The sequence below is a fragment of the Crocodylus porosus genome, unplaced genomic scaffold (assembly GCF_001723895.1).
Source record: "Crocodylus porosus isolate Cpor-Errol unplaced genomic scaffold, CroPor_comp1, whole genome shotgun sequence".
Lineage (NCBI taxonomy): Eukaryota > Metazoa > Chordata > Crocodylia > Crocodylidae > Crocodylus > Crocodylus porosus.
In genome coordinates, this window is record NW_017728922.1 from 1,448,044 (window position 1) to 1,461,378 (window position 13,335).

Here is a 13,335-nt window from a genome sequence, read left to right on the forward strand (position 1 = left end):
AGAACAGGAGTTAAAAGCTGGCTTCTCTCTGCGAGGAAAGCTCTTAAAAAAATCAAAGCACTTCAAATGCTCTGAATCAAGTGACAAAAACAATTTAGACAACAAAAGGCTCCCGTTTCTCTCTTCCTTCCCTTGCCCAGGCTCATTGAACAGATCTATTTAAATGATAATTTGTGGGGGGGAAGCCCCCTCTGAGCTCTCTTGAATTAGATTTTCCCTTTCTTAAATTAATGTGTAGTGCTTTAATGGAGATTGTTATTAAAGAGATTATGATGGCGACAGCGGCTCTGCTGGGCACTTCAGCCTCCTTACGCGTGTGCGCCGGAGCCTCCGAAACGAGGCGGTAACAAAGCACATCACATCCCCGGTGCTGCCCCGTCCAGAGCCGGCTGCGCCGCCTCGGCTTCCCGGTGCCGCGGCCGGGCCCCGCGCTCCGGCTGACACATCGTCCGCCGGAGCCTGCGCCTGCAGCAGCCCCCAGGTCCGGGGGCGCTCCTGGTCTCGGTGCGGCTGGGCTGTCCGGCGTGGCTAGGACTCCTCACCCTCCTCCTCGCCCCGGTGCCCGGCGTAGAGCGTGGCCAGCTGCCGGAAGCGCGGCCCCCAGCTGCCCAGGTAGGAGAAGTCCTGCTCCGAGCTGGTGGACCAGGTGTTGATGGAGCTCAGGGACGGGACGGGCGAGTCCGCGCCCTCAAAGGCGTAGGTCTGGAAGGAGTCGTAGGGCGGCACCGATGGGTCTTCGTCCGCCTGCTCCACCTTCTTGCTGATGTAGTCTCTGAACATGGAGAAGTCCAGGTCCGGGCTCTGGACCCACTGCGGGAGGGCGTGCAGCTCAGAGGCCAGGCTGCTGCTCAGGCCACCGTCGCCCGTGCCACCCCCACCGTCCCCGCCCTTGATCTCGCTGAAGTCGTAGAGGCTGCGCAGGGCCGACATGTCGTAGGCCTCAGTGTCCTGCTCCCCGCCCCCCTCATCATTGTACTTGATGACATTGTCCCTCATGTCCTCGTCCTCCTCTGATGCCAGGTGGCTCTTGTGATGTCGCTTCAGGGTGAGGATCAGCAGGACCAGCACTGAGGAGGGAGACAGCAGTCAGCACCGGGGGCTGTGGTCCTGCCTCGCTGCCCCAGAGCTGGCCGGAGGGAGGGGGCCGAGCATGCAACCTTCCTCCCTGGCAGCCACCACCGACTGACGGGGGTGTCCCGGGCAGGTGGCTGCGTTCCCCCAGCTGCCCAGGCACCCCACGCCCTGCTGCAGGAGGGAGAGCAGGAGGCAGGGATTGGGGCACGGACAGACGGGTGGACTGGTGGGTTGTAGGGGCACAAGGATGGAAGGGGACACGGGGCAGCAGCCACGTGGCGAGAGGGAGCAGGTGGGGCGGATGCCTGCTGGTTTATCGCCTGTTGGTGCTGCCGGCCCCCAGCACCGAGGCCAGGGGGTCCGCTTGTGGGAAAGGGGGCAGAAGAGCGATTGTACTGCGCAGGGCAACGAGACCGCGGCAGGGAAGCGCCAGGCTCCACGTGCTCCGGGCAGGCGTGCACTTGCCACGCTGAGGAGGACACTGCAGGAGGCTGTAGCCCTACACCCCGCTGGGAACACGAGCAGGAGCCCCCAGGAGCATCCCAATGCGCTCAGACCTCTGCCTGCAGAAAGATGCCAGACCCGACTCCCGCTGGGCCCGGGCAGCACAGGCGCCGCGGCAGGCTGCGAGCGCAGCGCGGGGGCCAAGGGAATGGGCGGGTGGTCCCGCCAGCGACTCGCGCAGCGTTTCCTACCCGGAGCAGGGTCAGCGGGACGCTCCTACAGCAGCTGTGCCTGCGCCACTACGAGCCCTGCCCAGGCTGCTGACGCGACCGGCTCGTCTCTGCTTGCCCCGAGTGCTGGGGCACCTGGAGGTTCCCACCCCAGTCACAGGGCCCATCGCTCCGTCCTCCCACGGCAGCTTTGAGGTGCCAGCATGAGGGAGCACAGAGCAATTGCCTGACCCCAGGGGCCACCCACCTGCTGCGCTGGGGTCTGTCCATAGACCCCATCCCAGAGGACCCCCGCTTGCTTCCCGTGGAGGGCAGGCCAGCCCAGCCGGGCCCTGGGGGAACCCCATCCGACCAGAAGCGAACCAGGTGCTGGCACGTGGAAGGGGCCGCATGGCAGGAGCATCCGGCTGGGGAGCCCGAGCCGGCGGGAGGGAGGAGGTGCAGGGCAGGATGGGGCAGGAAGGGGCCAGTGCAGGGCTGGGCGACTCACCGACCAGGATGAGGATGCAGACCAGGAGGGCGATGAGGGCGCCGGGGCTCAGCGTGGCCGTCATGGCATAGGCGGTGCTGTTGCAGGACTGGATGGCGCCAGCGCTGTCACAGCCACACACCCGGATGGTCAGCGTGCCCGTGCTGCTCAGCGCCGGTGGGCCGCTGTCCACCACCAGGATGGGAAGCAGGTAGACGTCCTGCTCCTGGCGGTTGAAGCCCACTCGCTGCGTGTGCACCGCAGCCGTGTTGTCTGGGGGAGCAAGCGGAGCAGCATCAGGCCCTGTGCCGACACCTTGTGTCCCCGTCCCATGGCATCCTGGGCAGCTGCGCTTGCGCGGTGCCCATACGAGACCCACAGTGACAAACGAGCCAGGGGAGGCAGCCGGTGACTTCTCAACCCCTGCCCCCCCAGGTCACAGGGCCCCTGCCCGACTCCCCCAGGCGTGAGCTGCTCGTGCAGTCACAGGCAAACCCAAGCCTAGAACAGGGCAGCGGCCACGAACACCAGCAGCAATGGGAGTGGCGTGGACCTGGGCACAGGGGCATCCCCAGAGCAGTGGCTGCAGCCCACGCTGCAGGTCAGATGGCGGGGAGCATGGGGGCAAGGGACCCACTAGCCGTGCCACCCTGTGCGGCCCCAGATAAGCAGCCGTGCCCAGGGGTGCAGGGCCGAGAGGATTAGCAGTGGCGAGGATCAGACATGGCTCTGGCGCTGCTTGCAGTCTTGACCTAATCAAATGCAGAGTGGCCTCTGCCAGCTCTGCTTGATTTGTGCTGGGCAAGCCCTTCCCTACCCATCAGCTCCTCCATGGGCAGATGCCCATTTTGACCTTGGCTGTCACGCTGTCTGCCACCCTGCAAACTGGCGCGTGGGCTGGGTGCTGTGCAGGACGCGCGACGGCCTCCCTCCAGCGTGCTGTCCCAGGGAGGTCGGGGCAGCTCAGGAAAGCCGTCAAGCAGCTGGGGATTTTAGCAGGGGGGAACATGAAGGAGTTCCTCGCTTCTCCCCTCCTCTTTGGGCATGGAGGGAGCCCCCAGGTCAACTCAGAGCAGGCAAGGCACAGGACAAGCATTCAGCCACACAGCGCTGTGCCAAGGGCGGGCTGCGGCAGACAAGCCTGCGCTAGACCCGGATGCAGCATGCGTACGCAGGGAGCAGATCCCCAGGTGGACGCATCACCCCACCCACTGCAGCAGGCTTTTGCCAGCGATGCCCCGTGCCCAGGCCGCAACGCCCCGGGACAGCCGCCCTGGCCCCACAGCCCTGCCAGGAGACTGGCTTCCCAAGGCAGCCACCTCCTGGGTCACGTCCACGCTTCTATGCTTTTAGCTTTTAACAAAGACATCGAGCGCCAGACGCCAGTGTATTACCCTTTCCGAACTGTTTTAGTTGGTGTCTTCTGGTGCTGGTCATCCCTCGCTGCAGCAACATGCCGTCAGGACAACGACCAGCGGGACCCACCCCTTCGGGGGTGTTTCACCATCAGTTGCCTTCCCGCACCCCCAGTGGGGGCGCGGGGTTCACGTTCACTGCCGGCCGCCATCCACAGGCGACCCGAGGAGACTGGCGGTTCGCACCGCGTTATCACGAGGACATCAAATAGTCCACAGGCCCGGTCCCTTGGCAGCACAAAGAAGCATGCACGGCCACGCAGTCACGCGGCCCCGCCAGACTCCCAGACTCATCCGCTGCAAGGTCTGCGACCAGCCGGGAGAGAAGGGTGGCCGGCTGCAGCGGGGCAGACCTGGCAGGGGGGCAGACTGCTTCTGCCTGCAGCAGACAAGGACAAGCCAGGAGACGCTGTGTATTGTTATGCTAATTGCTGGTACGCAGGTAAACCTGCTCTGGCTTGGTGCTGCTGCTCTAGCTCCCTGCAGCGTGGCAGGAAGACATAAGTAATATTAATAGCACTGTCAAGAGCATGGGGCCAGGACTCCCGCTCTGCCCAGGCACCACGCAGCAGCTGCTGGCACGTGGATGTTGTGCCGCAGGGCCAGAGATACTCACCAGGCCAGGGGCTTCCAGGGCTCTTGATCTACTGGCACGGCGCATGCACAGGCTGGCTGCATGCCTGCGAACGCAGAGCAGGGAAGGCCAGGCTGGGTAGGTCCTTCTGCTCAGCCCCCAGCTTGGGGGCCAGGCTGTGGCCCCTGATCTTTGCCAGAGAAGAGCTCCAGGCTGGAGCCAGGCCCATCTGCCAGGTAAACACCGCTGTCGCTCCATGTAAATATGTACTTAGCACCAGTGCTGGTGCTCTGGAAGCGCAGCGCGCTGCCAGCTCCCGGTCTGCTCCGGCTCCTGCCAGACGGGGGGGCGGCTGCAGCGCGCCCTGGTCTCGCAGCCCTATTTCTCAGATCAAACACAGAAGCCAGGAGCTCCCAAGGAGGAAGGGGCTCGCTGCGTGCCCATGAAGCCAAGGTCGGAGCAGCCCACAACAGATGCAAGTTCGGCGGTCGGGCAGCTTGGCTGCGCTCTGGGCCAGGCTGCGGAGTATCGGGGACGCACGCTATGGCCCATCTCTGCCCAGCGAATGTTAGCAAGTGCAATGCCAGGTGGTGATGCCCCCCAAAAGGCTGGCAGTGCTCAGCTTCCCTCGGGATGCTCAGATCACACCTCTGACTCCGCTGCTGCCTGGGGCTTCCTTCCCAGCCTGGGGCTTGCACCCCCCGGCCCCTGCCTCTCCATCACCCCACGCGGGGTCTCCTTGCTCAGGGGAACTACGCTGCGGCTGGTTGCTGCCAGCGTCATGCCGATCCCGCCCAGACCATGTTGCCTTCCCAGCCTGCAGCTTTTTCACTCAGCCTCTCGCTGGGGCCTGTCCCTGTCCCTGCCTGCGTGGGTGCTCCTCCCAGCCTGTAGCAAGGGTCAAACTCAGGCTGCCTCTGCCCCTCATGAGGCTCACAAGCCCCAGCACCTGGCTGCTTTCCTTGCCCTCTTGCCCTGCAGCCTCACTCCCCATTCACCGCCGTGGGGCCCCAGCCTCCAGCATCTCACGGAGCAGCAGGTGCCAGTCCCTCATTATCCCCTGCCCATGTTTCCAGATGAACCAAGCGGGATGCCCTGCGTCCCCAGAGCCAGAGCAGAGCCCGAGCTGTGCAAGCGGCACCGAGCAGGGAGTGCGGGAACAGAGTCCCCCTGCAACAACGCCCAGGTCCCCGCGTGGGGCAACGCGGCAGCTCAGCCTCCCCCCATCCTTCTGTGCACAGACTGAGCTATAAAACTCTTTTCCATAACTCAAAATCGACAAGAGCAAGAAGAGGGAAGCAGATGAGAGCAATCAAACCTCAGGGCTAGATTCTCGTATCTGAGCCCTCTCCCGTGCTCCCAGGGCCAGAGTCAGCATCTGTCTCCCTTCCTCCAGCAGATGCGCACAGCTTCCGCCTCCCGGGGCGCGCACTTCGCACCGTGCACCCCTCCGCTCGCGGGAGCTGTAGCGCAGCAGCAGCTCCCCTGCCCAAGAGGCCTCTCTGGAAGGGGCGAGACTCCCTCCGTGCTGGGCTCAGGTGGGTGAAGGAACTCAACCGCTTGCATTGAACGTCCCTTTCACCCACAAGTCTCAGGGACATGGGCAGCCTTGGTCTGCCCCAGCGAAGACTCGGGGCTCTTCCCGCTCCGTGCCAGACCTGCCACGGTGTCTGGCACAGCGGGGAGAAGAGGCTCCGGTGCAGCTGGAGTATCGGCTTCCTTGTCCTCCGGCGCTGCACGGATCCTGGTGTTGAACTGTCAAGCTTTCCAAGCCTGCCAGCGCCCACCACGCGGCTCTTAATGAGACCTTCAGAGAGTTCAGACATCTGCTCGTCGAGCCCCGAGCTGCGGAGTCGGTGGCCTCCATGCGTCACTCCACATTATCTCCTGGCCGGTTCCCCCCGCGCTCCCTTCTAGTGCACTTAGTGTTTCCTGGAGAACATGATTCTGGGCCTTAATTGCCTCAAATGCTTCTTTAATCGATTTGCTTGCGACAGGAAGACCCAGCCCGGAGGCATGACCAGAGCCCCAGGAAGGCCAACGCGTCTGGGCAGACCTGGGGGAAGGCGGCTCCTCGCAGCCGTGGCATTTGCCAGCTGGGCGCACACGCTCGGCCCTTGCTGCTTACAGCATTTAACCTGCCCTGCTGCAGGCAGGTCTGTAGGTGCAGCCTCCCCGCTGCGACGCTGATGCTAGGGTGGGAAGGAGAGGCCGGGGGCTCTGCCACGGGGAGCCCGGCAGGACAAACATCATTTAACATTCCCAGCTGATTGGGGGGGCTGGAGGCGAGCAACGAGACGAAGGAGCAGAAGCAAAGCTGGTACCAAGTGCCAGATTAGCTCAGTCCTGACATGCAGCAATCAAGGCGCCAAGGGGCCTGGGCCCTTCACTCACGCAGCAAGGCCGGGCAGGTGCAGCGGGGCACCCAGCCTCAGGGCAGGCAGCGTCCAGCTGGCCCCAGCCTTCCCCTACTCCTTCCTGACCTGGAGCAGGGTCTGTGATCCTGTGAGCACCAGAGCAAGGCCAGGTCCTTTGTAGTACCAGCACGTGCACGCGGCTGGGGAAGAGACCAGCAGGACTAGCTGCATCAGCGCTCTGTGGGAAAGACCGTCATTGCTCCGGGTTCGTACAGCCCAGAGCACCGTGGGACCCTGCAAGCACACGGGCGTGTTCCCAGGAGAGCTGCCACTGTCAGGTGCTCCAACCACGAAGGACAGCCGCCACACTGGGGCCACATCTTGTGGCACGGGGCTGCTCACACTGTGCAGACCAGGCCATGCTGTCGGGAGCTGGTGCCTGCAGGGAGCCGCCACTGACCCCTCCTGAACTGAGCACAGGGGATGCCTCTTCCTCTGCTCTGGGATCAGTACCATGGCAGGATGGGGTCCTTGCCAGCTGTCCTGGGGTGGGCAGGCCGCCACCCCATGCTCTGTGCTCGGCGTGTGCTGGGATGGGGGCGGCGACGGAAATAGGACCCTGAACAGAGCGCAGGAGGGACTCCAGCTCTCCGGCACGGCTCTCCAGGGGTCCTCACGGCAGGCAGGGTTGGCACAGACCTGCCCGGGATGCTGCCAGGCCCCTCCAGCTCAGCCCATCTGCACTGCCTGCAGGGCTAGGGCCAGATCCGGGCCACTCCTGTCCGAGCACAATTCCTTCCTGCTTCAGAGCCTGCTGCCCTCCCGGGTGCCTCCATGCTCTGCCGAGTGCCCTGCCAGCCCCACGCGTGTCCCGGTCCTGCCCTGCACAGCTGCTGGGGTGGCCAGCATGTGGTCATGCACAGCTAACGGGGCACACAGCACTCGTGCACGTCCCGGTCCTGCCCTGCAAGGCTGCCTCTGGTCTGCTGGTGCCAGGGATGACCGGCGCGTGGCCACACGCAGCCAATGGGGCACTTGGAGCACGTGAGCAAACAGCATGTGAGCGAACATTATCCATGTAATGCTCCACTGACCGCCACCACCCCACCATCCGCTCCGCGCCAGGCTCCCTCTGCCTCCGCCGGCACCTCTGCGCCAGGCCTGACGCTCCACAGAGACCGAGAGGTGCTCGCGGCTCTGGAGAGGATGCTGGCCCCTGTCACACTGTGGGGATGAGTTACACGCCTGATGTTGCTTTTTCTTGCCTAACAGGAAGTGCGAGAGGTGGGTGCAAAGGGAGCAAGCAGGACTGGAGCGTGCTTGGAGAGCCCATCTGTGCCGACATCCATCAGTGCCACTCCTTGGCTGCAGAAGCAATATTTATAAATCACGTTTCAAAACTGGCTACAAATTTGTACAGAGAAACAGATGGGCTGGTGGTAGCAGTTTGTCACCACTGATATTTATATAGAGAGGGAGCGGAGGGTGCAAGAGGGGGCGAGCACGGAAGAGGGACCAGCAGTGCTGGGGAAGGAGAAGCGGCTGCAGCAAGGGGAGGGACCTGTATGGGCAGCCTGGGGAAGGGCATGGGACAAAGCAGCAGGGTCGGGCTGGGAAAGCACCCTCCTCGCACGGTGGCCCGGAGCCGAGCACACAGAGCAACCACAGGATGGCTTGGCCAGTTTGCAGCCGAGGTGGTGCAGCGCGTTGTAGGCGATGCTCAGTGTGGTGACACAAGACACATCTCGGGACCCCGTGGCATGGAAGACGACTGTCCACAGCAGAGCCGGTCTTTCCTGGGTGCAGTGGGGGCTGCGCGTGAGCCCAGGGGTGGCCTGCACCCTGGGACCGAACATCGTGGTTTGGGGCCTGCCGCAGGAGAAGCCCCAAGCTGGATGTGGGGCAGCAACACCCCAGCTGGCATGTGCCGAGCCACGTGCGTAATGCAGCCACGGGCAGGGGGGAGCTGGGGCCAGGGGCAGCCCAGAGCAGGCAGCAGGACCAGGCCGGTAAGACATGGCAAGAATCCCAACTTCAGCCTGAGGATCCCAGGATCGGTCATGCCATACCTGTAAACACACATCCCTTCCTTGCCTGGAGGCTGGGGACAAGGAGGGAGGACAGAGAGGGGGGAGGGCACAAGGGGGTCTGGCCGCAGCGGGGATGGGAGCTGGCAGGCACTGACCTGCCCCTGCACTTGGTTCTGTCCCATGACAGAGGAACCAGGGCCCTCCGCCCAAGGTCCTGCATTAGGCCCGGCAAGAGGCAGTGCATCTGGAGCCATCTACGTGGCCTGCCTGCACCGCGGGGGCAGTGCGTAGCGAGTGCCCCATGGGCTGCTTGTCCCGTTTGTTGGTTTAGAGGCTGAGACGCAGGGCGATCAAACTGCTGCTGCAGGGCATGCGGGGATGGCCTGCAGGCAGACGGCTTCCCCAGCAGCGCGGAGCCAGGGTTCCTGCCCCGAAGCGCTGAGCACAGCCGTGGCCAGCACCACGTGTGAGCACAGACCAAACGGAGCCACAGCCAACGAGGGCAGAGACTCCCCCTGCCCTGTGCGGCAAAGCTGGCAGGGCAGAGATGCCAGGAGCCTGGGCAGCATGCGACACGGACCCCCAGCTCTCTAGGCAGGACAGAGGGGTAACAGGGTTGCTTAGCCACGGAGCTAAGCATCTGTCCCCGCATGGGAGGTGCAAGGTGCAGCCTGTAGCTGCCAGGTGCGATTGCTGCCCGTGAGCTCGAGCTCCTGCCCCAGGGCCCAGCCCCTGCCATAGCTGGCAGCTCTGATGGGGGTGGCTGCTCGTGCCCCCTCCCTCCCTGCTGGCTCTGGGTCGCAAGAAGGGGAGGAGAGCCGCGAGGACTCACCCTGCACGTCCAGCAGTGAGAAGTGGCGGTTGTTGGTGGCTTCCGGCACCAGTGTGAAGTAGAAGCGATGGCCGCTCTGTGGCTCGTCCCGGTCCACAACACTGATCGTCTGAATCAGCTGCAGGGAGAAAGCAGAGGCTGGAGCTTCCTCCTGGATCCCTTCACAAAGAGCCAGGCCTCATCACACCATGGGAAAGGCACACGCGTGGCAGGAGACGGCCGTGCACCCAGCCTGGCTGCTTGGGCACTTGCACTACCCTGCTCCACAGCAGCCACCGCTGGGGAAGGCCCAGCCAAGCGGTGCTGCAGCCCCACACCACAGGTGGCCCCAGAGGGTCTAGTATGGAGCCATGAATGGTGCTAAGCAGTCGCTCCGCAAGGATGAAGCCCCTTCCCGAGTAGAGCACGAGCAGCCGCGAGGATGCACCCACCCCGTGCCACGGGGAGCCGCTTGGGACAGCCCTACCTGGCCAGGCTTGGCGTCCTCACACACCGCGGCCTCATACGGGGTGGCCAGCTCGGGCGGGTTGTCGTTCACGTCCAGGATGCGGATACGGAGAGATGCTCTGGACACCTGGGAGTGGTTGTCTGAAACAAACAGAAGGGCGCAGGGCTGCAGTGGCCTTGTCCCCGGATGGCAGCAGGGAGCTGAGGCCAGGCTCACACCTGGTCCTTGCTAACCAGAGCACCAACCCCCGGGTTTCCAGGCCCAAGCCAGGGGAGCGGCGCATGCACTGGGCCCCGGCAGGCACCTCGCACGGGGTCCCGAAGCACCCGACTGCAGCTGGGCCCGGGGGGCAGGACACAGGTCCTGGCAGAGGTGTTTTTTGGTGCTGATGCCCCCACGTTGTGGCTCAGAGGAGCTGGAAGGCCCCGAGGCTGTGGTGCCTCCAACAGCATCAGCACAGAAACCCCCGGTGACTTTTGCTCCTCCTGCACGAAGCGTCACCTCCGCCGCGTCCGACGCTGCTCGAGCCGCCCGGCTCCTGCCCAGCCCCTGCCTCAGCCTGGTGGCACGGAGCGTGGCGCTGCCGGGTGCGGGGTGGCACTGCAGCCCAGAGCAGCTCGCAGCTACAGGGGTGCTGAGCCGGGGGAGGCAGGGAAAGGCTTTCCAGCCTCGGCCCCAGCCCAGCCGTGCCCCCAAGCTCGCTCACCAATCAGGAGGGTCATGGGCCACCCCAGGCACCCATAAAGACTTTGCCATGGCCACGTGGGGAATTCCCAGCTCGTGACACCCAGCAGGAAGACCTCCCAGGTCTGCCGCCATGGGCCGTGGCTCCAGCCTGCCTGAGATAGCCTCCGCGGGGCCAGGCCCTGGCACGGCTGTGCCCTTGCCAGGGTGGAGACGCCTGCTGGGGAGGGTGCAGCTGCGGCTCTGCCCGTCCTCCCCGGGTTTGGCTGTGGCAGCCCGGCTCCGGCTCCGCGCCACAGGCGCTGGTGCCACCGCCCTGTGCTATCGGTTGCCCCACCACTCCCCCACCGCGGCGCTTGCCTGCTCCTGTCCCCGCTCCTGGCTGCACCCCCGTGCACGGCCTGACTCAGCCCAGTGGCCTGTGACGACCACGGCTCCAGGCACAGGCTGTGCCCAGCCACGAGCCGTGCCAGCTCTCTGTGTGCAGGACACGGCGCCGTGCCCACGGGCCCCTGCTCTGAAAGCAGGCTGAGCGCTGCTGGCGCAATCCAAATCCCGCAGGAGGGCCTCCTGCTTTCTGAAGCGCCTCGTGCTTCAGAAATGAAAAATCCCTCGTTCTCTGGCTCCTTTGTTCTGCCCGCAGGTTACGGCCTGGCGAGGCCAGGGCGGGAGGGAGCCGCATCTCCTCTCCTTGCAACAGGAGCCGGCTGCCTGCTGGTAAAATTAGCGCTGGTCTGAGAGGGGCAGAGCAGCGTTCGCGCAGCACGGTAATGAGCTGGGAGCCCAAACCCTTCCCCAGAGCCCCGGCTGACGGTGTGGGGATGAGATGGGTGTTTTGGGGGAGGAGGAGTCGTGACTCAGAGACAGAAACGATCTGTTATTTTATAAAGAGCACATTAGTGCAGCAAAATGCACTGGGATTGCTCTCGGGGAGAAGGAAGCAGAAGGCAGCCGGGCGGAGGGAGCAGGGAGGCAGAAAATTGGGTGGGGGGGAAAGAGGTGTGCCTGGTCCTGGCTGCAGTGGTCTGCGAGCCAGGCAGAGGGGCGAGTCCAGCCCACGGTACCGAAGGGTGCCACGTTGCCATCCTGGCCGCTCACAGCGAGATGGATAACCTTTCCCTGCTGCTTGATCCTGAAGCGAGCTGGCACTGCCCCGAGGTGAGCGATGGAGAGCGAGACGTGAGAAGGCAGAGAGGAAGGATGGGGAGATAGGACAGGGCCGTCTGCTCTCCCCCCAGCCTGGCTCCCTTTCCCCTCCCTTGCCTTGGCCAGGTCCATTCACAGCACACGGAGGGCAACGGGGTCGATTCCAAATTATTCTCGCAGCACCGGCAGAGACGCCACATTGCCAGCGCCGCACAGACACGGTCCAGACCCACACGCCACAGAGCCAGGCTTGAGCCCCTGCAACGCAGGCCGGCAGACCGTGTCCCTACCGGGCTCACCACCTTGTGACGACGGCTGCAAACAGTATTTGCCAATGTTCAGAATTGGGGCGAGCGACACGCGGTCTCCATGTCACCTCGGGACCCGAGCCCAGGGTGCAGGATGGCGCTAAGACGCATCTGCTGAACGCCTGCAGCCGCCTGTCCACGGGTGCAGCCCCCCCCGAACCGCCCCTGCAAACAGCTTCTGAAAAGAGCCTCTCCTCGAAGTGCCCTCACACAAAGGTCTTCGGCACCCCCAAAGAGCTACGGCCACCCGAGCCTGCTGCCTGGCCCTGGCATCTCTCTGGGACCAGTGAGAGTAGCAGTGGTGCTGCCGGTCTCTGGAGACCAGGGCAGCGGGGCAGGCTCCGCTTCTCCCGACTGCCAAGGCACCGCGAGCGATTGCGATTCGAAGGCCCAGCATTGCAACATGTTCAGGCAAAGCTGGTTCCTGCCTCCTACCTGCGCCTCTCCCGTCTGCAACCTGCGCATAAGGTGCAAAGCTACAAAAAATACTCCCTCTGCATTTCTTCCCTTTTCTTTTTTTTAAATAAGAAACCTCTCTAGTATTTTTTCTGTGAGGGATGCAGCATAGACAGAATTGCTGATGGCCTGGAGCACAATCAAGATTTCGCTGGACTGCGTTCTTGATCAACCGGGATGCTGAGCACGTACCCACGGGCCCAAACACACCCCAGAACGCCTCGCCTGCACACAGCCGCTCTGTGCGTGCAGAGAAACATGTGCACACACATGCATCCAGGCCCACACAGCCAGATCCATATGCTCATGAGTGCACAGGCCCGCTGGCAGGAAGAGCCACATTTTCAGTCTCCTCGGCTCGCAATCCCTGGGAACGAGGTGAAGGCACAGATGTATGACATCATCACACCGAGTCCAACGGAAAACCAAACCTGCTCGGGGCCAGCGCCGGGCAGGCTCGCGGGCACGTGTCAGGGGAGAGCATGCTCCATTAGAAAAAGAGGGCATCATTTTGCATTGCAGCAACTCTCCGCAGCATTCCCGCTCAGCTGACTGACATGCAAATTAGTTTAATTATTTCTTCTTCTCAAATAAATTATATTTTGCAGTGGCTGCAATATGTTGTGTCAGGCAAAATTACATTCAATATTTTTAAACTAATTGATGTCAGCCTTGAGAAAACCTGATTGACAGCAGTGAGGAAACGAGGCTGCTACCTAAACGGGTTCCTAAATTAAAATTAAACATGCCGTTTTCCTGCATTTCCTTCAGGAGTTTGAATGCCATTAATCTGCAAAGACCAAGCAAAGAGAAGTGGAAAATACGCGGAGCACGAGCAAGCTGCTGGGAACGCGGCGAGGGAGCGCCA

At 63.3% G+C, this 13,335-nt stretch overlaps 1 protein-coding gene across 2 annotated transcripts in view; it reads right to left on the bottom strand.

The window, feature by feature from the left end:
• Positions 1-227: 227 nt before the first annotated feature.
• Positions 228-13,335, bottom strand: part of CDH22 (cadherin 22) — a 46,012-nt gene continuing 32,904 nt past the window's right edge. The window contains exons 9-12 of one of the 2 annotated variants that reach the window (XM_019539543.1): positions 9,892-10,013; positions 9,426-9,543; positions 2,239-2,490; positions 228-1,067 (exon numbers count right to left, since the gene is read on the bottom strand). In XM_019539543.1, coding sequence (XP_019395088.1) covers positions 529-1,067; positions 2,239-2,490; positions 9,426-9,543; positions 9,892-10,013 — 1,031 coding nt within the window. In that variant the 3' untranslated portion in view covers positions 228-528. Of the gene's footprint in view, positions 1,068-2,238; positions 2,491-7,724; positions 7,929-9,425; positions 9,544-9,891; positions 10,014-13,335 lie in introns of those variants that run through there. The other variant, XM_019539544.1, reaches the window with a different exon arrangement.